The following is a 22,314-nucleotide window of genomic DNA, read 5'->3' on the forward strand; positions in this document are numbered from 1 at the left end:
TCCTCACTACGGTTAATAATTTCTACACATTTAATTAAAGTTAGAGTCTGTGCAGTAAAGTAGAAGCTAGATTTGGAATTTTATTAGATACATTGTAGAAATCAGTTTTACTCCACACTGAGAATCCAACTGAATATTGTGCATTTTCAAGAATTTTTGAACCGTCTATAAAAATATCAATCATATTGGCCTCCCTATTCTTATTAAACTTATCTTCAAATGCACTTATAGGACAGGAAGATTTTAAAATATCTTTGCCCGATTTAAAATCTATATCAAAATTTTCAAATGTGTTTCGAAAAGGGAAGTTAAAATTGTAATTTAAGTCTGAATTTATGATTAAGTCTTTGTGAAACCATGACTGTTCGTAACACTCTACTAACAGTGATTTATTATAATTAGAGCTATATTGAAAATTACTGTCCAGATCCATAATTCTTTCGATGTTTTTAATAACTAGGTTGTCATTAAAGGACATACTTTTCAATAAGTATTTAAAGCATAGGAATTTGAATCTGTATGATAAATAGGGAATTTTTGACTCAGCCATAACTAAATTCGAGGGTGAACCCCTTTGATACCCAATTGCAATTCGTAATGCCAAGTTTTGAACCTTTTGCAACTTTTCGAAGGATGTTTTAGCATATGGGGAGATAAGAAAACCACAGTACTCCAATCTAGATCTGATCATTGATGTATATAACTGAATTAAAATACTAGGGTCAGCCCCCCACCAAGTTCTTCTCAAGTAACTAATAATTCTAATTGCGAAATTACATTTGTTAATCAAATAAGCAATGTGTGTTTGCCAGTTAAGTCGCTTATCTAGCATAAGGCCCAAAAATTTTACCGAATTGGAAGGTGTTATCTCGAAGTTGGTGATTTTTATTTTGATTGAATCAGTTTTAATATTACTTTTATTAAAAATCACCATCTCACATTTATCTAGGGCCAAGCCAAGACCCCTCCAAAGCAAAAATTTATACACCAAATTCGCCGCTGCTCCTATTTTAATAATGCTCTCAGCTAGGTTCGCACCTTTAGTAAATTTAACGATATCATCGACAGATTGTAGAACTTTTACTTCACGATCTAAAATTGAGTCAATACGTCTAGTATAAATGGCCCACAAAATAGGGCTTAGTACACTACCTTGTGGTAGGCCGTTGTTTACTGTGTATACATTATCATTGTTACAATTGACGGGTTTTAGTTGAACATAGTTTACTTTGTGTAGTGGTACGACAGAAGGTCGCGCCCTCTAAGGTTACTAGAAGGCTAGGGAACCACGCTAACAAGTAGTAGTCACTAGACTAGAACAGTCTGTGCGTAGCCGTTGAGAAGTGTACAAGAAAGAAAAGCAAGTCGCATCCTTTAAATAAAAATCATAAAATAAAATTCAGTCTAATATTATCTTTACTCTAGAGAAACCCTCTACAGTAAATTGGTGCCGAAACCCGGGAACGTCCGCGTAAAAAAAAATAAAAATATAATACAAAAACTAAAATAGAAAAAATAATAAAAAGAAGAACAATGGCGCAACCAACCAGCGAAGCCGACGTGACCCGTGCCGACACAAAGGAAGTCAACGCCAGTGAGTTTAGAAATGTAAATCTTCCAGCTTTTTGGAAAGAGGAACCAAATTTATGGTTCGTAATGTTGGAAAAGGAATTCGCGGCGTACAACGTTAAATCGGATGCCGTAAAGTTTTAAGCGGTGGTAAGGAATTTGGACACCACGCTGATAAGAGAGGTATACGACATCCTAGCATCCCCCCCCCGAGCAATGTACGTACACACATTTAAAGGAAGCCTTAATACACAGACTAACTAAATCCGACGAACAACGACTAAGGCAATTATTAATGGGAGTTGAATTAGGAGACAAAAAACCGTCCGAACTTTGGAGAGAAATGAAACGCCTAGCAGGTGATAGTGTTAGCGAAAAAATGCTCCTAACGTTATGGATGCAAAGGATGCCAACCAGGGCACAAGAGATCCTGGCCATTGCAGACGAAAATACATCACCCGCAAAGTTAGCGGAAATGGGTGACAAGATCCTCGAGAGAGAGCGTCTGCCGGAAACGGCCGCCATTACGGAAGCAGCGCCAATAGGAAGTGCCGCTCAAACAACAACCAATCGCGAGGTAGCAGAAATCAAGCGGGAAATCGCGCAACTAACAGAGAAGATAGAAAAATTGATGCGCTGTAGAAGAAAATACCGAAGTTTCCGCGGAAGATCCCGAAGTCGAAGCCGATCGTCAAGCACTCACCGAAACAATGACGGCCTATGTTACTACCACTGGAAATTCGCGGAACGATCGTGGAAGTGCAGATCCCCGTGCAAGTGGACGGGGCGAATCGCACAAGCCGAATTTCAGCAACTAGTCAACGAAGGAATCTGTCGCCCGTCCAAGAGTCAATGGGCGAGCCCTCTGCATATGGTACCAAAGAAAAATGGCGAATGGAGGCCATGTGGAGATTATAGGCGATTAAACAGCGTTACGGTACCAGACAGGTACCCCATTCCACATGTACACGACGTCAGGCAACAATTTCGTGACTGTAATATATTTTCCACAATAGATTTGTCTAGAGCATATCACCAAATTCCGTTGGCTGAGGAAGATATAGAAAAAACAGCGGTAATTACACCTTTTGGTTTGTTCGAATACACAGTGATGCCTTTCGGTTTATGTAACGCGGCGCAAACATTCCAAAGGTTTATGAATATAGTATTAAGCAAATTAGATTTCTGCGCCTGTTACATAGATGATATAATTGTAGCGTGTAAAAATAAGGAATCCCATGAAAAACATCTGCGTGCAATATTTGATAGACTTAGGCAATATGGACTAACAATAAACATTTCAAAGTGCAATTTTTTTCAAAATAGCGTAAACTACTTAAGTTATAAGATAGATAATAAGGGTATAGCGCCGTTGGATGAGCGAGTCCACGCTATACAAAACTATACCAAACCAAAGACTGTTTCAGATATGCGACGTTTCCTTGGGGTAGTAAATTTTTATAGGAGGTTCTTACCAAAGGCTGCAGAATGGCTTGACCCACTTAACAAATATATGATAGGTGCCAAGAAGCACGACAAAAGACTTATAGAATGGAGTCAAGCATCGGAAGAAGCTTTCAAGAAAGCCAAAGAAGCAATTGCCACAGCAACGTTATTGACATATCCAAAAGAAAAAGCAGTATTAAAATTAAAGACTGATGCTTCCGATAACGCAATTGGAGCAGTGTTAGAACAATTCTGCGATAACAAATGGGAACCACTAGGATATTTCTCAAGGAAACTAGAAAAAGCGCAAATTAGATATAGTGTGTATGATAGGGAATTATTAGCTATCTATAAAAGTTTAAAGTTTTTCAGATATTTTGTCAAAGGAAGAGAATTAATAATAGAGACTGACCATAAACCACTGTCATACGCTTTTAAGCAAAATATGGACAAAGCAAGCCAAAGACAAGCCAGACAGTTGGATTACGTAGGACAGTTTACTTCCAAAATTGTTTACGTTGCTGGAAAAGACAATGTGGCAGCTGACGCTATGTCAAGACTGGAAACCATAGACATGCCAGTCCTAGTATCAACAGAAGAGCTAATGGCAAAGCAACAAGAGGATGACGAACTAAAGAATATTTTGGCAGAAGAAAAATGGAACCTGCAGAAGATTTTCCTCGATAGCTCTGATAAATACATATATGGCGACATAGTAGGAAAAAGCATAAGACCGTACGTTCCAGTCTCTTTACGGAGGCAGATTTTTAAGAACGTACACAATTTGTCACATCCCAGCGGCAGAGTAACAAAACACCTTATAGGAAAAAGCTTCATGTGGCCAAAAATGAACAAAGATATTGCAGAATGGTCAAGTACATGTTTAGCATGCCAAAAGTGCAAAATAAGCCGTCATAACAAACAGGTACCTTCAAAAATAGAAGTACCACAAGGACGTTTCGAACATGTACACATAGATATAATAGGTCCATTACCAACGATTAAAAATATGAGATACTGCCTAACTATGATCGATAGGTTTACTCGTTGACCAGAAGCAATTCCAATGCCGGATACCTCAGCAGATACAGTGGCAACAACATTCTATTCGCAGTGGATTTCAAGATTTGGTTCTCCTATTACAATTACAACTGATCAAGGAACACAATTTGAAAGTCAACTATTTGAAGCGTTAACCAAATTAGTCGGAGCAAAAGAATTAGAACAACAGCATATCACCCTGCATCAAATGGAATGATAGAAAGATGGCATAGATCACTTAAAGCAGCAATAATGTGCCATGAAGAAAAAGACTGGGTAGGAATACTACCAACAGTGCTCCTTGGTCTACGCACAAGCTTAAAGGAAGATATAAAAGCTTCAGCTGCGGAATAGGTATATGGTGAAAACATCAGACTACCAGGAGAATTTTTCCTCAGCGAAGAACTATTACAAGATTCACACATATTCTTAGAAAAATTAAGACAACATATAAGGCAAATCAGACCGATACCCACAGCGCACCATATCAAAAAGAAACATTTTATTCAGGATAGGTTGTATACATGTACGCACATATTTGTAAGGGTCGACGCTGTAAAAAAAACAATTAGAAGCGCCTTACGAAGGTCCATACAAAATTATACAAAGAATTACAGATAATATTTTCAAAATTAACTATAAAGGAAAACATATAAATGTATCTATAGAAAGACTAAAACCAGCGTTCGTCGAAAAAGATTGCAACACCGATTCGTATGTACCAATTAAAACTTATTAAGTTAGGATAGAGATAGTGCAATATTTTTATATATCTTTATATATTTTTATATACTTGTAAACATCTATAATTTTAAGTTTCGCATTTTACGTAATAAGAAAAATGCTCCGAAGGGAGTAATGTAGCGGTACGACCGAAGGTCGCGCCCTCTAAAGTTACTAGAAGGCTAGGGAACCACGCTAGCAAGTAGTGGTCACTAGACTAGAACAGTCTGTGCGTAGCCGTGAGAAGTGTACAAGAAAGAAAAGCAAGTCGCATCCTTTAAATAAAAATCATAAAATAAAATTCAGTCTAATATTATCTTTACTCTAGATAAACCCTCTACATGCACCAGGACGGTGCCGACATCTCGCGGCTGCCAGCGCCAAGTTCGGCAGACGTACCCAAAAACTACTAGAGGTGCGCGTGTCTAGCAGCGACACTTTATGCCTCGGCTTTGTAACCAGACCATGATGTAGAGGCGGCCGATTGGTCAGAACTCGCGGCGTAATTGCGCCTGGGAATCTGATTAGTCGGGCCTAGTGACGAACATCCCGGATCATCTCCTCGCTTCTCGGAGATCATCGATCCAACGGATTTCTCGACAGGAGTTCGATATCACTCGCCAAGCTTATCAGTCGACTGCGCTTGCTCTCTCTTACATATCAATTTATCATTCTGTATCTCATTGTGCGTGTGTGTATAAATTCTGTATCTTGTTGAATAAAATCTGTTCTGAGAGATCACAAATAAAAAAGGTGAAATCCCTTGTCTTGTCCAGCTTCCTCATTGGTCGTTACGGTGGTCAGTAACTAGCCATTCGGCCCGCGGTCAATGGATTTCCCACAAATTTCTCGAACAAGATTTTCAAAATCTGGAAAAACAGTGCAAGTTCCAACTTTTTCAAAGTTAAAGACCTTTTCTTTTTTGTAATCAAGTTCAAAACCCTATCGTAAAAACGGTACAAACGGCGTACCGCAAGGAAAAATACTTGTTCATACACAGATCGTACACGGATCGTGGCGGGTGGTGATGGGGGAGCACCTGCGAAATTTAATGACTAAAAAAAAAAAAGGTCATCAAGTTTTCGAAATTCCAAATTGGATCGTACAGGCTGAATTTTGGATCGTACAAGACCTCAAATTATCGTACGAATGGGATCACTGACCAGGAGTTCGAACAATATAGGATTTTTCACATTTTTTGTGGTAGTCATTTCTTGACCCAGATCATAGTTTTCTTTTTTGCCACTGGCTGCGCAAGTATTCAGAGCGTACCGATACTATTATTATTATTACACGTAAATTAAATATAAAATATTAATTTATCTTTTTAGAATTATTTTTATTAAAAAATGGGAAAGTGTTGTACCGTTTATGGTTGCCTTAGTGGCCGTAAGGCAAGTGAGAATTTAGGAAAAGTGGCTTTATTCAAAGTATCAAAAGTGAGTAACCTCAAAATAATATTAAAAATTTCATGTTAACAAAAAATTGATTATTACATTTGTGCAGTTTTTAAATAATATTAATTCCATGTTTTTTAAAATATTTTTTTTTCAGAGCTGTCAATAGCAAAAAGACTTCCCGCGTAAGTATTTAAACGAGTACTCTGTGAAAAGCAGCGCGCCCTACTAGCAAAATATCTTGTCCCCTAAATCTGTGCTGTCAGATCGTGGGTAAATCTTACCCTCTCCCTGTGCCACTGGGATTGCACACAATGAAAGTTTTCCATGTCCGTGTGTTTGGGATGTCGAAAGAAGTCGAGTGTAACCGAAGTTGGCGGGCACGCCGGAGTGGCACACTATGAAAGCGACTCATGTCGTCCGACACATGGACACGAGTCGCTTTCATAGTGTGCCACTTCGTGGCCAACCGCCAACTTCGGTTACACTCGGCTTTCCTCGACATCCCAAACACACGGACATGGAAAACTTTCATTGTGTGCAATCCCAGTGGCACAGGGAGAGGGTAAGATTTACCCACGATCTGGCAGCACTGCTGGCAGCATAGAACTAAAGTCTCTGGGATCACTGCTCCTGGTATTTATCCTCCGTCCTCCGTATTCTACATTTACCGTTAAGTTGGTAAATGTTTATGTTTCTAGTCATACTCTATAAAAACATCAAGTTTACGTGGTATACGATTATATATTTTTAATTAATATTATTTATAGAATTAAACGCTTTACAATATTAAAACAAAATGAGTACTGGAAAAAGTAATGGTGAAACTGGAAATAGATTGGAGGATCTTAATGTACCTGGGCAAGTCTATTTAAGAGATGCTTTAACAAGCTGTACAGATCCCTTGAAAGCTATAGAACAATTTCAAGTATGCTAAATTAAAAACTATTTTGTGCAACTTACTTTAAATTTTATCATTATATACATATATATTATTCCTTAACGAAACAAAAATTACCATTTTAATCCAATTCATTTAATATTGAAGTATTTAATTAATTGCTACTCTTAATATATATTTATGTATATATTTATTTTTGTAATGCAGGTAGAAAATGGTATCCATTTACCTTCATTGCGACCTATGCTACCTTTACTCGATTTGCATGGAGTTAGACGTCTAGATTTTCATGCTTCCGTATTAGAGGAATTAAGGGAGAAACTGGTAAAGCGAATAAATGAAATAGGTGCTGAAAGAACTGATAAAGTATCTAGTGTTGGTGATAAAAAATTAAAGGAATTACTTTCTAAAAGCTTTACTGCTGTAAGAGTTGCAGCATTAAGGCCAGTTGTTATGTGTATATTAAGAAATACACCATTTATCGAAGACAAATATTTACGCATATTAGTTAAAGAAAAGGAATTATATAACGATGCTGATACAGAAGTAAAAAGACAAATTTGGAAAGACAATCAAAGTCTTTTTGGAGATGAAGTATCTCCATTATTCAGTAAATATATAATGGAAAAAGAGAAAATTCTTTTCGATCATAATAACTTGAATAGTCTTTTCTTTAGTCCATCTCCCAAAGTAATTTATATAGTAATTATATAATTCTAACTATTTCATTATGTAAAACAATTAATTCAAGATAAATTTGTATCCATAGGTACGAAGACAAGGAGAAGTTGTTCAAAAATTAGCTCATATGATTGGACATAGTGTAAAATTGTATGATATGGTATTGCAATTTTTACGTACTTTATTTTTACGTACAAAAAACATACACTATTGTACTCTTAGAGCTGAGTTATTAATGGCCTTGCATGATTTAGAGGTAAGACAATGGTAAAGTAAATTTTCGGTTAATGTATCATTTCAAATTCAAAATTAACATGTCTTTATAGGTACAAGATATCATTTCGGTTGATCCTTGTCATAAGTTCACTTGGTGTTTAGATGCATGTATTAGAGAGAAAAATGTAGATGTTAAAAGGTCTCGTGAATTACAAGGATTTTTAGATAGTATAAAGGTTTGTTAAACATAGTAATACTTATGATACAATTTTATATTACATAATAAAAAAAGTAAATATATAAATATTAATTTGACATAGAGAGGTCATGAACAAGTATTAGGAGATTTAAGCATGACATTATGTGATCCATACGCAGTAAACTTTCTTGCTAGTAGTGCAATAAAAATATCTCTTCACTTAATTAATAGTGAAGCATTACCACGAGACAATGCTGTTCTTGTACTGTTATTAAGGATGCTTGCTCTAGGTTTATCTGCTTGGCAAATGATTGATTCACAAGAGTTTAAAGAACCAAAACTTGATAGTCAAGTTGTTACAAAATTTGTACCAGCATTAATGTCCCTTATGGTAAATATTATAAATATATTAAGTATGTAATGTATTTTAATTTTACATGCATTATAATTTTGTTTTCCATATTTTTATTTGAAATATTGTGTAGGTAGATGATCAAATCAGACAATTGAACTGTAGACTACCCCCTGATGAAAGAGAAAGTGCAATTGCTATTATAGAACATTCCGGCCCACCTCCTGATGCATGTCAGGCATATGCACAATTATCTGAAGTGGCTGCAGTTTTATCAATGTATTACACATTACAAATAGGAGGTGGAGGTAGTATAGGAAAAGGAAGAGGAGATGCAAGAGGTTTAATGAGAGTATTAGCTACTTTAACAAATTGTCAAGCACAACGTGCATTTGAAGATCCTTTTTTACACACTCTGGTAAGTAAAGGAATAACTTGAGTTATATAAGAAATCATTTGAAAGAATCATGTGATTGTATTTATTTTTTTTAGGTTTCACTATTAATACTGAATATGGCTGATGAGTTCTCTAATGAATCATTTTGTACTGTAATATTTGATGAATTTTTCCTGGCAGGTTTAAGCAGAGATAATGTTACGCGTCATTTATTAAAATTACTTTGGTATATTCATCCAAAATTACCACCCGCTAGATTACATTCCTTACTAAAAGCTTTACAACCAACTAGTCAGGTATTATTGTTTCTTACAAAGTGAATATGTGTATATATTGTTTTTCTAATATTATAATCGTTTCAGCATAGTGAGACCATAGCTTTATATGAATCCTTAAGAGATAAAATAGGCAATCGATCCATGCAAGAAGCATTACCATCATCATCTCAAATGGATACTTTAGGATTACATTGTCCTTCTTCGCCTATCATGGGAGTTCCTACTACATTAACAAATTCACTTTAATTTTTAAAGTTTATGAAATAATGATGAATGATTGTCTTTTATATACATTTGATCATGGAACCTCACATTACTTGTATTTCTTATCAATTGATAATGATGTACATTCTAAGCACTTTTATTAAAAAATAAAATAATAAAGACAAACTACATATATGTGTAGCTTTATTATTTAATTTATAGACAATATGAAGGCTTTATTACACCTAATCATTCGTACAACTAATTTGTCTGAAAAGATGAATTCATCTACCTTATCTCTCTCTCTCTTCTCTTCTCTCAAACTTATATTTATTTAATTTTAAATATTTCTAAATTATTTGTTAATTCAATTATAAACCTATCTCAATAATATGAATCTAATTTATACGACATTAGTATCATTGAAATATACATTGATGCTTGTTTCGTTGCTAATAAAGCTTTCAATTGTGGATTTATTATACTTAACCTGAAAATAATTTTCAAATTTAAATTATGCGTTGTTAAAATGTATATATTACTTCTTAAAATCAATAGGATCTATTATTAGAAAAAAATTGCGTACATTTTTATAATTATTAGTCCTACAAGAATCCATTCAGCAGTTTTGAAAACTATGTTTATAGCAGATAATGAAAAGGTATTTACTAAACCTTTTACAGAGACATAATGATGGCTACTATCATAAATATATTCCATTATTGAATTACATTTGGTACTTTCAGCTAACATATTCAATAAATCTGATAATCTGTAATAAAAACAATAAAGTATAAAAGTTAAAATCAATTTAAAATATGAAACAATTTTAACAGACGAATAAAGTAAAAATTACATTTTATGAAGTTTGTCCAAAAAGATCTTACGACGTAATGCTTTAGGTGCAACTAAATCTACTAAAGGTAATAGATAAGACGGTTCACTTGGTTCTTTATTTTCTGCAATTTTTTCATGAAGATCTATTATCATACGTCCATTGTAAAACGCATGTACCTTCGAATAAATATATACTTATATATTTTATCTATATAGACGAACACACATCAAATGATTGTTATTTTAAAAATATGACATACCCTTAGATTCATTTTTTTTTGCTTCTTTCTCTAATGTAGAAAAATCAGGTAGCGGTTTTAATGTATAATTAGATAAGTCTGTACGATTTTCCTCTTTATCTATTAGTTCTAATTTATTTAATTTTGTACATAACTGTAAATATTTTTCTTGTTGGGTAAAATGTTTCATTAATTCAGATCTCGTATCTGCATTTCCTTGTAAAAAGGAAAGAGTTTTTTCTGTAATCCATTCTTTAATATTTTTCTCAACATGCATTGTTAACGTATAAAATTTAGTCGACAACTGTTCTAAGTTGTTAGATGTTTCTTTTTTCTTTACATTATTATCGTTTATATTTTGTAAATTTTCATATTTATTTTTTTCATTTTCAATAGGATATAATTTTTTGTCTTCAAAGATATTTTCACTTTTTATTACAATTTCATTAGTTTTCATATTGTTTTTATAATCTCTTTCGACTATTTGTATACTAGACATACTTGCTACTATTTTGTCACGTGTGTGTATGTGTGTGTTTTCCTCATTATCTGAAAATATTTTAAGACTTTCTCCCAAAACAGGTATTTCATAGCATTTTTGAATAATTTCAGCCTGTTCATTGAAGTTCTCATCACAGCAGTTATTATTTTTAAGTAAATTTCGTTATGTTCGCTAATGTCAAGTTTATAACGTCATATTTTTCATTGACAATTGTTGACAATACTGCATCATTAGCAATTGTATTAATGTTTTTTTAATTTATAAAAAGTAGTATTTATTTTAAAATGGTAAATAAATGTATTGTTCATGGGTGTACAAGTAGACGAGTCAAGGATCGTAATAAGAATACTAAATTAACTCAGAGAAATACGTATTTATTCACTGTACCACAGGTAATATAACCTTAATTGATAATTATTAATTACTAATATAATAAAATGCAATGATGCAAATGGTAAAAAGACTAATCCTGTAAAAAGTGCAATTTACGATAATAAATTACAATTTATTTTCCATTGGACTTTTTCAATTTAATTTTCCATCCTTTACTCAACTGCGACTAGGTAAAATAAAATTGAATAGATTTACACAAGTTGACGATAATATCTTGGGAATAATTGTAAAATAATAAAAAAATTTTTTCTTATTGCTATTTTTAACGTTAATTAAAAGATTTAGTTAATTTATTTTGACTAACGCCTAAGTACAATTGTTACATTTCCGCGACCACGGAAGATAGATACCAGGAGTCCGAACGTAATCAGCTCAGTGCAGTGCTGTCAGACAGTGCTGTCAGATCGTGGGTAAATCTTACCCTCTCCCTGTGCCACTGGGATTGCACACAATGAAAGTTTTCCATGTCCGTGTGTTTGGGATGTCGAAAGAAGCCGAGTGTAACCGAAGTTGGCGGGCACGCCGGAGTGACACGCTTTCATAGTGTGCCACTTCGTGGTCAACCGCCAACTTCGGTTACACTCGACTTCTTTCGACATCCCAAACACACGGACATGGAAAACTTTCATTGTGTGCAATACCAGTGGCACAGGGAGAGGGTAAGATTTACCCACGATCTGGCAGCACTGCTGGTAGTTGATCGATGCTCACAATGAGTATGGATTTAGAATCCTAATCGATGGAAGCGGACGCGCGCGAATTTCAAATTCCGCTAATTATCGCACGATAGTTTCGGATCGTCTACAGATAATAAAAGTTTGTCTGTTTCTTGACTGCATTAGAGAGATATTATAGGATTACAAAAATTATATGCTAATTCATTAGAAGATTCTTATATCTTTAATAAAAAGAAATTTTGTTATTTGAAATCTATTGAATTAGAAGGAAAATGTTGGAATTACATTGTACATTATTGAGCAATCTAAAGATGTTTGCTGATTAACTGCATTATAGAAAATATTTTTAAGTTCACAAAAATCCGATGTAATAATCTTTGAAATATTTCGTTTTTTTTAGATATACATATATTTCCTCTGACACAAAATCGATTATTTTACAGAATTCATGTTGAAAATTGTATCTTGTTTTTGCAGATAATAAAAGTTTGTATGTTTCTTGACTGCATTAGAGAAAAATTATAGGATTACAAATATGAAATGCTAATATAATAGAAGATACTTATATTTTTAATGAAAAGAGTTTTTTTCATATAATATCGATTGAATTACATGGAAAATGTTAGATTAACATTGTATAATATTCAGCAATCTAAAGATGTATTTAGATTTACTGCATTGTAGAAAAATTTTTTAGTCTACAAAAATCCGATGTAATAATCTTCGAAATATTTCGTTTTTTTAATATACATGTAAGATTTATTGAATTTAAATAGAATTAATTATTATAATAGAACAAATATCTAAATATTAAGGTTTAATATAATAAGAAAGAGATAGAAATCGAAGAGAAAAGTAACAATAGTTAGGAATTTTAACACTAGAACTACCGGAAAAAAAACAATGCTACTTCTACCAAGACCAGTCAAAATGACTGGTCATTTATAATCGTAAAAACAGAAGAATTTTTTTATTGTTTTGTTGTATATTATCATATAGAATGAATATAAGGGTATGGAAATACATCTACATGATGACAATTTTTAAAAATATAATAATTTAATTATAATAACAACATTTTTAATGATACTAACAAGTATAAATAGAACTTTTAGAAACAAAAAGAAGAAAATAAACATACAATAAAGTAAATATAAGAAGTATTTTATTATTAAAAATGTAATAGAATCTGAAATAGAAAAAAAAATTATTATTAATTATTTTTAATATAAAATATTAAAATGATTGTTATTTACCTGATTATGATTCGTCACATTTCTTACAAAAGTAATTTATCTTTGTAGTGCATTGTTTGCAAACATATTTTTTACATAAATTACAAATGACAGTAGTCTTATTATTATTGCAGAACCCTATTTGACACCATTTACGTGAAGAAGGTGAACTCGTTGATGTACTTGGAGCAGTAGTTTCTTGTTGCTTGATTTTTGATTGTACATATTCAATGGCAAGTTCATTTGCTAGTTAAAACAAGAAGTCTTGTCTAGATATTTTCTCACCTGTGGTTTCCTTATATAAGATCCAGGCATTTATGCCAGCTAAATCTAAAATGTTATAAAATACTTGGAGCAGCCATCTTCTAGATCCGGATTTTACGCTATATTTTTTTTCCGTAAATTCAAAATATTTTCTAATTCACTGTCCGAGGACTCTCGAACTTCTTCATGATCTTCAAACTCATCAAACTCATCATTATTACCACTATAAACTGTTTCAATATCTTCTTGGTCACTTTCTTCATCCTCGATATCAGAAGCTTCCATTGAAATATTGTTTATTTTTCGCAGCAAATCAGAGGTTTTTATACGTTTTGCCATTTTTTATGGATTACAAAAAATCGCTATATAACTAAAAAATAGATGCTATTCCCACGACTATGGAATAAAGAATGATCGCGTAAAACTACATCGATTCTATTATTTCGATACACTACGGCAACGATTATATCACTATGTATTAATAAAGATAAGCAGTAACATGAGAGAAAATATTACAACAAAGAATAATACATTCGTCTAAATATCTTATCGACGGTGTTGATTTCAAAAAACAGATATTTTTAGATTTATGTCGAATTTAAGAAGTACCAGTCAAAATGACTGGTATTGGTAAAAGTAGCAAATGCCAAAATTTATTCGAATTCTGTTTAAGTTATAAAAAAATAAAAATTATTTTTACAAACCATTCCTTATATCTAGAAAAGTCATCATATAATTTTGAGAAAAAAATGTAACGTGAGGTGGGAATTAAATAATGAAGTTGCGCGACCAGTCATTTTGACTGGTCTGGTAGTTCTAGTGTTAAGTACACTCGTATTACACTCGTTCACTCACAATAGTTGAAGATCGCCTTCTTCGCCGCGCTTATATACTCATTCACCCCACCAATAGTCCCAATCACTTCCGTTCATCATTTTTGAAATCTCCAGACTATTCCCGACCGATTAAACAAAAGACCTCTTCCTGATTTTCGGTTCAGGAATATTGGAGAGACTTCGGGGTACACGCTCGCTTTTTTTCTTGCTAGACACACTCATATTCATACCGCTGCTGGCACTCACACTTATACCCATATCGCTGCGTGCACTCACACTCATATCCATATCGCTTCGTGCACTCACACTTATATCCATATCGCTGCATACTCTTACACATCTTTCACATTCATCAATTGTTTTCACGCACACCATACACTCGCACTCTTCTTCTTTCTCTCACCCTTACACTCGGCTGTTCTGACAAACATATCTGTCCTCAGATATACGTTCAGCTTTAACCGTTTTTGTTACACATTTCTTCTGCCTCTTGAGTCCATGGTTTCATCGAATCAGTGATCCTAGAGACTTTAGTTCGTCTGATCGACACAGGGGCGTAAAATTATCGCACGCGGCGGAAAATTATTGTACGCCCCGGGAAAATTTGAAATCCGACAATTTCTCGGACGAGATTTTCAAAATATCATCAAGTTCAAAACCCTATCATAAAAACGATAAAAACGGCTGTCCGCAGGGAGATAGACTTGTTCGTACAGATATCGTACACGGATCGTACACAGATCGTGGTGGTGGTGGTGGTAGGGGTGGTGCTGCACCTTTCCAAAATTTGTTGACTAAAAAAAAAAAAAGGTCATCAAGTTTTCGAAATTCCAAATGGATCGTGCACCACGAATTTTGGATCGTACGGGGCCTCTAATTATCGTACGCGTACGATAATTATCGTACGAATGGGATCGCTGCATCGAATCGGCTACAGTCGATGTTATATATAGACCTTCATGTTCCCCCACTTTCCGCACCATATAGCGATCGCTCCTTAACACCGTAATTACCTCATATAGTCCTAAATATTTTGGGTGTAATTTCAATCCCGGTCCAAATTGCGTTCGTCGTATCGCAACCAGATCTCCTTCTTTATATCGCATAGCGGCAGTTCTCTTTTTATTGATCAATCTATGATTTACCATCTGCGCTTTTAGGACAGCTTCTTTCGTACGTCTCCAATACCTCTCATGTTCTTCTTTCGTGGATTCAATCTTTACTGTTTTTTCGATTTCTTCTGGAAATACTATTGCAATTACTACATGTTCTTCAAGTTTACCTTCAGCTACATCCATCATTGACATCTCCTCCTTGATATCTTCCCTTGTTATCTTTACCAAATCGACAATTTCCGTTTCTGGTTTGATTTCCATTTTCTCTTGAATCTTTCTAACAGGTTCCGATATCACTTCTTCTCTAATCACCATCCCTTCGTGTACATCTTCTTTTGGTTCCTCTTTGTCTACCTGTTCCATGATCTCATCCTTGACTGGGGACAAAATTTCTTCTTTTTTACCGAACCCTTTACACTTTTCAACTTCAGCACTAGGTAATACACTTTCAACACTCTCTTCCGAACATTGTGTTATCTGTTCCGCGTGTTTATGATCTTTTACCAACGGTTTCGCTTTTTCCACACTTGCAATATGAGACAGATCTATTTCGCTACGGTCGTTAAACGCATTGATGTTGAAGATTTCGTGTACTTCGTTGTCTGTCTTCGCAACCTCGTTCGAGTCACTAATGAAAACTTTACCGGCGTCTATCGTTACACTCATCTTCCGCAAAAAATCATTGCCTATTAGTAAACTATGATCTAAAAGTGCATCGGAAACTACGTGACCTTTGATCAGATACATTTTCTCATTAATAACAATACTTGTCTCTACCATGCCATATGTTTTAATTAGGCCAGAGCCCACACCTTGAAAATGCAAAATATCCTTACTCAATTTCGGTGCACCTACCTTAAAATATTGTTCTGTTGTTATTAAGCTTATGTCACTACCCGTGTCTATCAACGCCGTAATTATATCGTTTCCAATTTGCACCTCTTTTACTCACTTCCCTTTGGTTTCCATACTCACACCACACACTTTCTCCGACGCGTCCCGTTGCTTCTCGTTCTTTTGACAAGCTGTTGAAATATGGCCGAATTCGTTGCATTTAAAACACTTTGTTCCTTTATCTTTAAGTGGACAACTTCGTCTCCGATGGTTTAACCCTCCGCAACTAAAGCAACGTTCGCTGTTGGTCTCCGACGGCGGTCCGCGTGACTGTTTCCCCTTCTCGTTGATAACATGTATCCCTTGGGTCTTTGTAGTTTCCGTCTTCTTCTTCATTTTTTCTTTCATAACCTCGTATAATGCAATTTTTTTCTTTAGCTCTTAGATCGTTGTAGCTCCGTACAGAATTGTTTTATTTATTCCTTCGTATTGAGTACCGTCGATAATATATTGTATCGTGGATGTTTTATCGATACCTGCTTGAGCGGCATTTTCACACATCTCATAAATGTACTCTTGATAGGTTTCATCTGCTTTTCTTTGTCGTCTTCCAAGTGTCTCATGTACTTTATATGTGTTCGTTACTTCCATAAATTCTTCCACTAATGCCCTCTTCAGTTGTTTCCACGACTTACAACACTTTTCATACCGCACGAAAGATTTCGCCGGTCCTCGTAATAATCGCTTACAATAGATAATTTCTTGTAAATTACCCCACTGGCATATTTCAGCTATCTCTTCAAACTCTTTTAACCAGCATTTAACGCTAGTTATTCCGTCTCCACTGAATGTGTTGACCGACTCTTCAACGTTTTTAAAAGACAACATCTGCATTGCCCTTGCAGAAGTTTCTTTTTCGCCGATGATAGATTCTTCGTCTTCGGTATCATCAACCTCTGAATCCTCTTCATCATCATCGTCATCGTGTTTTTTATTGTTAGCTGTTCGTAAGCGTTCCGCTAACTCCTTCCTTCTACCTTTTGAGCCTAAGCCTATTCTCTTCAAGCTGGCTTTCAGCTCAAGGTACTTCATCTGATCGACGTCTGGCTCTGCTGCCACAACAGACGTATTAGACACATCTTCTTGTGATGTCCCCCTTGATTCCATGATGCACTAGATACTTTAACGTTTCCAACTAATAATTACTTACACGCTTGTGAAATCGATTCTGTCCCGGACGAGCCCCCAAAAATGTAAGATTTATTGAATTTAAATAGAAATAATTATTATAATAGAACAAATATTTAATTATTAAGTTTTAATATAATAATAAAGAGATAGAAAAGAAAAGAAAAGTAAGTAACAATAGTTAGGAATCTTAAGTACACTCGTATTACATTCATTCACTCACAAATAGTCGCACCGAATCAAGAAGGCCCAGATCGCCTTCTTCGCCGCGCTTATATACTCATTCACCCCGCTAATGGTCCAAATCACTTCCGTTAATCATTCTCGAAATCTCCAGACTATTCCCGACGGATTAAACAAAAGACCTCTTCCCGATTTCCGGTTCGGGAATATTCGAGAGACTTCGGGGTGCACGCTCGCTTTTCTTTCTTGCTAGACACACTCATATTCATATCGCTGCATGCACTCACACTTATACCCATATAGCTGCATACTCTTACACATCCTTCACATTCATCAATTGTTTTCACGCACACCATACACTCGCACTCTTCGTCTTTCTCTCACCCATACATATATATTAGAAGATTCTTATAACTTTAATGAAAAGAATTCTTGTCATTTAAAATCGATTGAGTTGCAAGGAAAATATTAGATTAACATTGTAAAATATTCAGCAATCTAAAGATGTTTGTAGATTTACTGCATTTAAGAAAAATTTTTTAGTCTACAAAAATCTGATGTAATAATATTTTAAATATTTCGTTTTTTTAATATTCATATATTTCCTATGATACAAAATCGATCATATTACAGTTATTATGTTGAAAAATGTATGTAATTTTCGCATACAATAAATATTTGTATGTTTCTTTACTACGTTAGAGAAAAACTATAGGATTACAAAAATGATATGCTAATACATTAGATGATTCTTATATCTTTGATAAAAAGAAATTTTGTTATTTAAAATCAATTGAATTAAAAGGAAAATCCTGGAATTACATTGTATATTATTCAGAATCTAAAGAAGTTTGTAGATTAACTGCATTATAGAAAAATTTTGAAGCTACAAAAAACTGAAGTAATAATATTGGAAATATTTCGATTTTTTAATATACATATATTTCCTTTGATTCAAAATCGATCATATTACAGTTATAATGTTGAAAAATGTATGTAATTTTCGCATACAATAAAAGTTTGTATGTTTCTTTACTGCGTTAGAGAAAAACTATAGGATTACAAAAATGATATGCTAATACATTAGATGATTCTTATATCTTTAATAAAGAAAAATTTTGTAATTTAAAATCAATTGAATTACAAGGAAAATGTTGGAATTACATTGTATATAATTCAGCAATCTAAAGATGTTTGTAGATTAACTGCATTGTTGAAAAATTTTTTAGTCTACAAAAATCCGATGTAATAATATGGAAAATATTTCGATTTTTTAATATACATGTGTGGTGCGAGAATGTGAGTGAGAACACTGAAGCATGAGTTGGCCAGAGGGTATCGGGTATAATCAAACCGAAGATAAACAATGCAAAATAAATAGTTGAATATCGATAGCGAGAGCGTCGCACAAAGAAGTAGATTAAAGAAAAGAAACAAGAGGCAGTCATCGTTTAGTAGCCGAGAAAAGAAGGCGTTGTTTTCATCACTCTGTATCTTTACTTCTTTATATTAAATATATTGCATATCCGTGAAGAGAGGTTTTTCTTTCTACATCAACCTATTAATAACACCGCGGAGTTCTTTCCTTTTTACTCGTTAGATATCCTTTAGGAAGACTAACAGGAGAAGGGAAATCCCACGTTTGGGGGCTCGCAGCCGGGATTATAGAAAGAAAATAGGTCCCACGATTGCAATATCAAGTCGTGTAAAGCTGTTTTAAGTTGTAAAATTGTGTTACGGTTACCAACAGTGTGAATCCGATGGAAAAGTTGAAGAAGGGCGTTGCGCGTAAAAGTGGACCACCCGTGAATGCTAGAAAAAAAGTTACATAGTAATCGATAGTGTTGGTGTAACGGTAAGATAGTAAGACGGTAGTAAGTGTTAAAAGTAAGTAAAGCGGCTAAGACGATGGCTCAAGTTAAGGTAACAAATGAAACAAAGGAGAGAGAAGAAGAGAGTGGATGTGAAGAGTTGGACGAAACGATCGTCGAAGGCACATCACGAGGAAGACGAAAGCCGGAACAGAAAGGCAAAGGCAAAAATAAAATAGCTGAAGAAGAAGAAGAAGAAGAAGAAATAATTAATTACACAAATGAACAGATTGATTCAATGAAGTTGATAAAGTTAAAGAATGCAGCAAAGAAATTAGGATTATCTACAGTGGGTAACAAACAGACGCTAAGAGATCGCTTAAAGGATGCGATGGGGATTAAAGAAAGCGAAGACGAGGAAGAAGAATCCGAATACGAAAGCGAACGAGAGGAAGAATTGCATGGAAATTCACAAAACAACAGAAGAAGAGCGGTTGAGGCCACCACGCAGCGATTCGCTTCGTTCACCATAAGGGATGTAGAAGACAGCCTATCATACTTCAGCGGAGACGATATACTACCAGTAGATCAGTGGATCAACGACTTTGAAGATACCAGTGCAGTATTGGGTTGGAACGAGTTGCAACAGTTTGTGTACGGAAAGCGTATGCTGAAAGGATCAGCAAGCAGTTCATCACCTTCGAAAAAGAAATTAGGTCATGGAACAGTTTAAAGCGTAGTTTAATTAAAGAATTTAAAACCGAGGTAAATCAGGCAACGTTTCATTCGCAATTATTTAAGCGCAGGCAACAACCAAACGAGAGTAGTCGTAAGTACATTTACAGTATGCGAGAAATCGCGAATTAAGGCAATGTCGATGAAGTAGCTCTTATACAATATATAGCAAACGGTTTACAAGGCGATTGTCGCGATAAGGCAGTTTTGTATGGGTTACGAACGCTCACAGAGCTAAAAAACAATATCGAAATATTCGAGAAAATAAAAGAAGGTATTGGACGAGGGATGCGAGATAGAAAGGGGGGACAAAGAAACGTGGCAACGGCGCGCGTTAATTCGTCACCAACGGTAAAAAGAGATGGTTGTTACGGATGTGGCTCGATAGAACATAGGTTTCGTGCATGCCCAGATAAAAACAAGGGACGCAAATGTTTTAAATGTAATGACTACGGACACATAGCACCTTATTGTAATAAGTCGAGTCAACCGGCGGAAAAAGTAACGAGCGTCAATTGTCTCCACACTTTTACGGATAGAATTGCGATTAAGATAAACGGTTTATTTGTATATGCGTTATTAGATACGGGAAGCGAAGTAAACTTAATCAATTCAGAGATATATAATAAGATAGGGAAACCAGCGTTATGTGAAACCGCTCGACGATTTACAGGATTAGGTAACGCGATAACAAAGCCGATAGGGAAATTTGAAGCAAATATCGATATCGAAGGCGATAAGTATGCGACGGATGTATTTGTAGTCGGTCCTTCAGATATGCGTGACGAAGTTCTTTTAGGAAAAGAACTATTAAGAGAGTTGGACGTTCGTATAAATAAAGGGCGGATAAAAATAAAACGATCGGACGAAAGATCTAGCGATACGACTAAGAATGAATCGATTAAGCCAAGCGAATATGATAGCTGCGATAAGAGTGAGAATGCAACATGTACAGAAGATAAGAGCGCAGACAAGAAATAAAAAGCAGGTGCAGAGTTTTTTAGGATTAACAGGATATTTCCGTAAATTCATTAAAGATTATGCAAAGATAGCAAGGTCATTATCAGATTTGTTAAAGTCGAATAGGGTATTCATTTTCGATACAGACGAAAGAAGATCATTTTCACAGTTAAAATATCTTTTATCTAAAGAACCGGTACTTCGTATTTACGATCCCGAAGCGATAACGGAGTTACATACAGATGCAAGTATAGATGGATTAGGTGCCGTATTATTGCAAAGGTACAGCAATGAAAACGATTTTCATCCAGTTTATTACATAAGTCGTAAAACATCAGAAGCCGAGCGAAAATATCACTCATACGAGTTTTAAATTTTGGCGATAATTAAGGCAGTTCAGAAGTTCCGAGTTTATATGTTAGGGATTAAATTCAAATTAGTTACCGATTGTCAGGCGTTTCAAAAGACACTTAAAAAACAGGATTTAGCGCCTAAAGTGGCCAGGTGGGCCCTGGATATTTCAATTGGTTAAAGAGCAGTCGCCCGGAAAGCGAAAGATCTGTGGTTCGAGTCCCGGTCCAGTCAGTTTCAGCCGTCCAATTTTTTCACGAATCCCACATGTATATTAAAAAAACGAAATATTTCGAAGATTAGAACATCCGGTTATTTAGACTAATAAATTTTACTATGATCTAGTAAATCTACAAACATATTTACATTGCTAAATAATATACACTGTTATTCTAATATTTTCCTTGTAATTCAATCGATTTTAAATGACCAAATTTTTTTTTATTAAAGATATAAGAATCTTCAAATGTATTAGCATATCATTTTTGTAACTAGATAGTTTTTCTCTAATGCAGAAAAGAAACATACAAACCTTTATTATCTCCGAAAAAACCATACATTTTTCAACATAATTACTGCAATATAATCGATTTTGTATCATAGGAAATATATGTTTATTAAAAAAAAAAGAAATATTTCGAAGAATATTACATCGGATTTTAGTAGACTTAAAATTTTTTCTATAATGCAGTTAATCTACAAACATTTTTAGATTGCTGAATAATATTGTGACGTCCCAGAAGGGGATGT

General features: G+C 34.5%; 2 protein-coding genes across 3 annotated transcripts; one reads left to right on the forward strand and one right to left on the reverse strand.

Moving 5' to 3' along the window:
• Nucleotides 1–6,615: 6,615 nt before the first annotated feature.
• On the forward strand, nt 6,616–9,480 carry LOC107073274 (negative elongation factor B-like). Of its 2 annotated transcripts, XM_015333863.2 has the most exons (9): nt 6,616–6,857; nt 6,947–7,104; nt 7,285–7,767; nt 7,847–8,014; nt 8,085–8,210; nt 8,295–8,564; nt 8,659–8,943; nt 9,018–9,218; nt 9,285–9,480. In XM_015333863.2, the coding sequence occupies exons 2-9, from the start codon at nt 6,976–6,978 to the stop codon at nt 9,444–9,446; spliced, it is 1,824 nt and encodes a 607-aa protein (XP_015189349.2). In that variant the 5' UTR covers nt 6,616–6,857; nt 6,947–6,975; the 3' UTR covers nt 9,447–9,480. The 2 variants fall into 2 exon arrangements, with proteins under 2 accessions (XP_015189349.2, XP_015189348.2); XM_015333862.2 differs by having other exon boundaries at nt 6,617–7,104.
• A 111-nt stretch (nt 9,481–9,591) lies between these two features.
• LOC107073275 (putative RNA polymerase II subunit B1 CTD phosphatase RPAP2) lies at nt 9,592–11,924 on the reverse strand. Its single transcript, XM_089175235.1, has 4 exons — nt 10,502–11,924; nt 10,261–10,363; nt 9,991–10,176; nt 9,592–9,894 (listed from the first exon to the last, which is right to left on the reverse strand). The coding sequence occupies exons 1-4, from the start codon at nt 10,977–10,979 to the stop codon at nt 9,789–9,791; spliced, it is 873 nt and encodes a 290-aa protein (XP_089031361.1). The 5' UTR covers nt 10,980–11,924; the 3' UTR covers nt 9,592–9,788.
• Nucleotides 11,925–22,314: the final 10,390 nt, after the last annotated feature.

The sequence above is a fragment of the Polistes dominula genome, unplaced genomic scaffold, assembly GCF_049000335.1.
Source record: "Polistes dominula isolate Pdom_NZ unplaced genomic scaffold, Pdom_raw_medaka contig_32, whole genome shotgun sequence".
NCBI lineage: Eukaryota > Metazoa > Arthropoda > Insecta > Hymenoptera > Vespidae > Polistes > Polistes dominula.

Excerpts from the sequence above, each read along its gene's own strand:
- LOC107073274 (XM_015333863.2), top strand. The coding sequence starts at position 6,976 with ATGAGTACTGGAAAAAGTAATGGTGAAACTGGAAATAGATTGGAGGAT. Across the intron at positions 8,015-8,084 it reads TGGCCTTGCATGATTTAGAG|GTACAAGATATCATTTCGGT; the intron begins GTAAGACAATGG and ends ATGTCTTTATAG. Across the intron at positions 8,565-8,658 it reads CAGCATTAATGTCCCTTATG|GTAGATGATCAAATCAGACA; the intron begins GTAAATATTATA and ends AATATTGTGTAG.
- LOC107073275 (XM_089175235.1), bottom strand. The coding sequence starts at position 10,979 with ATGTCTAGTATACAAATAGTCGAAAGAGATTATAAAAACAATATGAAA. Across the intron at positions 10,364-10,501 it reads AAAAAAAAATGAATCTAAGG|AAAATAAAGAACCAAGTGAA; the intron begins GTATGTCATATT and ends AAAAAATTGCAG. Across the intron at positions 10,177-10,260 it reads TTGGACAAACTTCATAAAAT|ATTATCAGATTTATTGAATA; the intron begins GTAATTTTTACT and ends TTTTTATTACAG.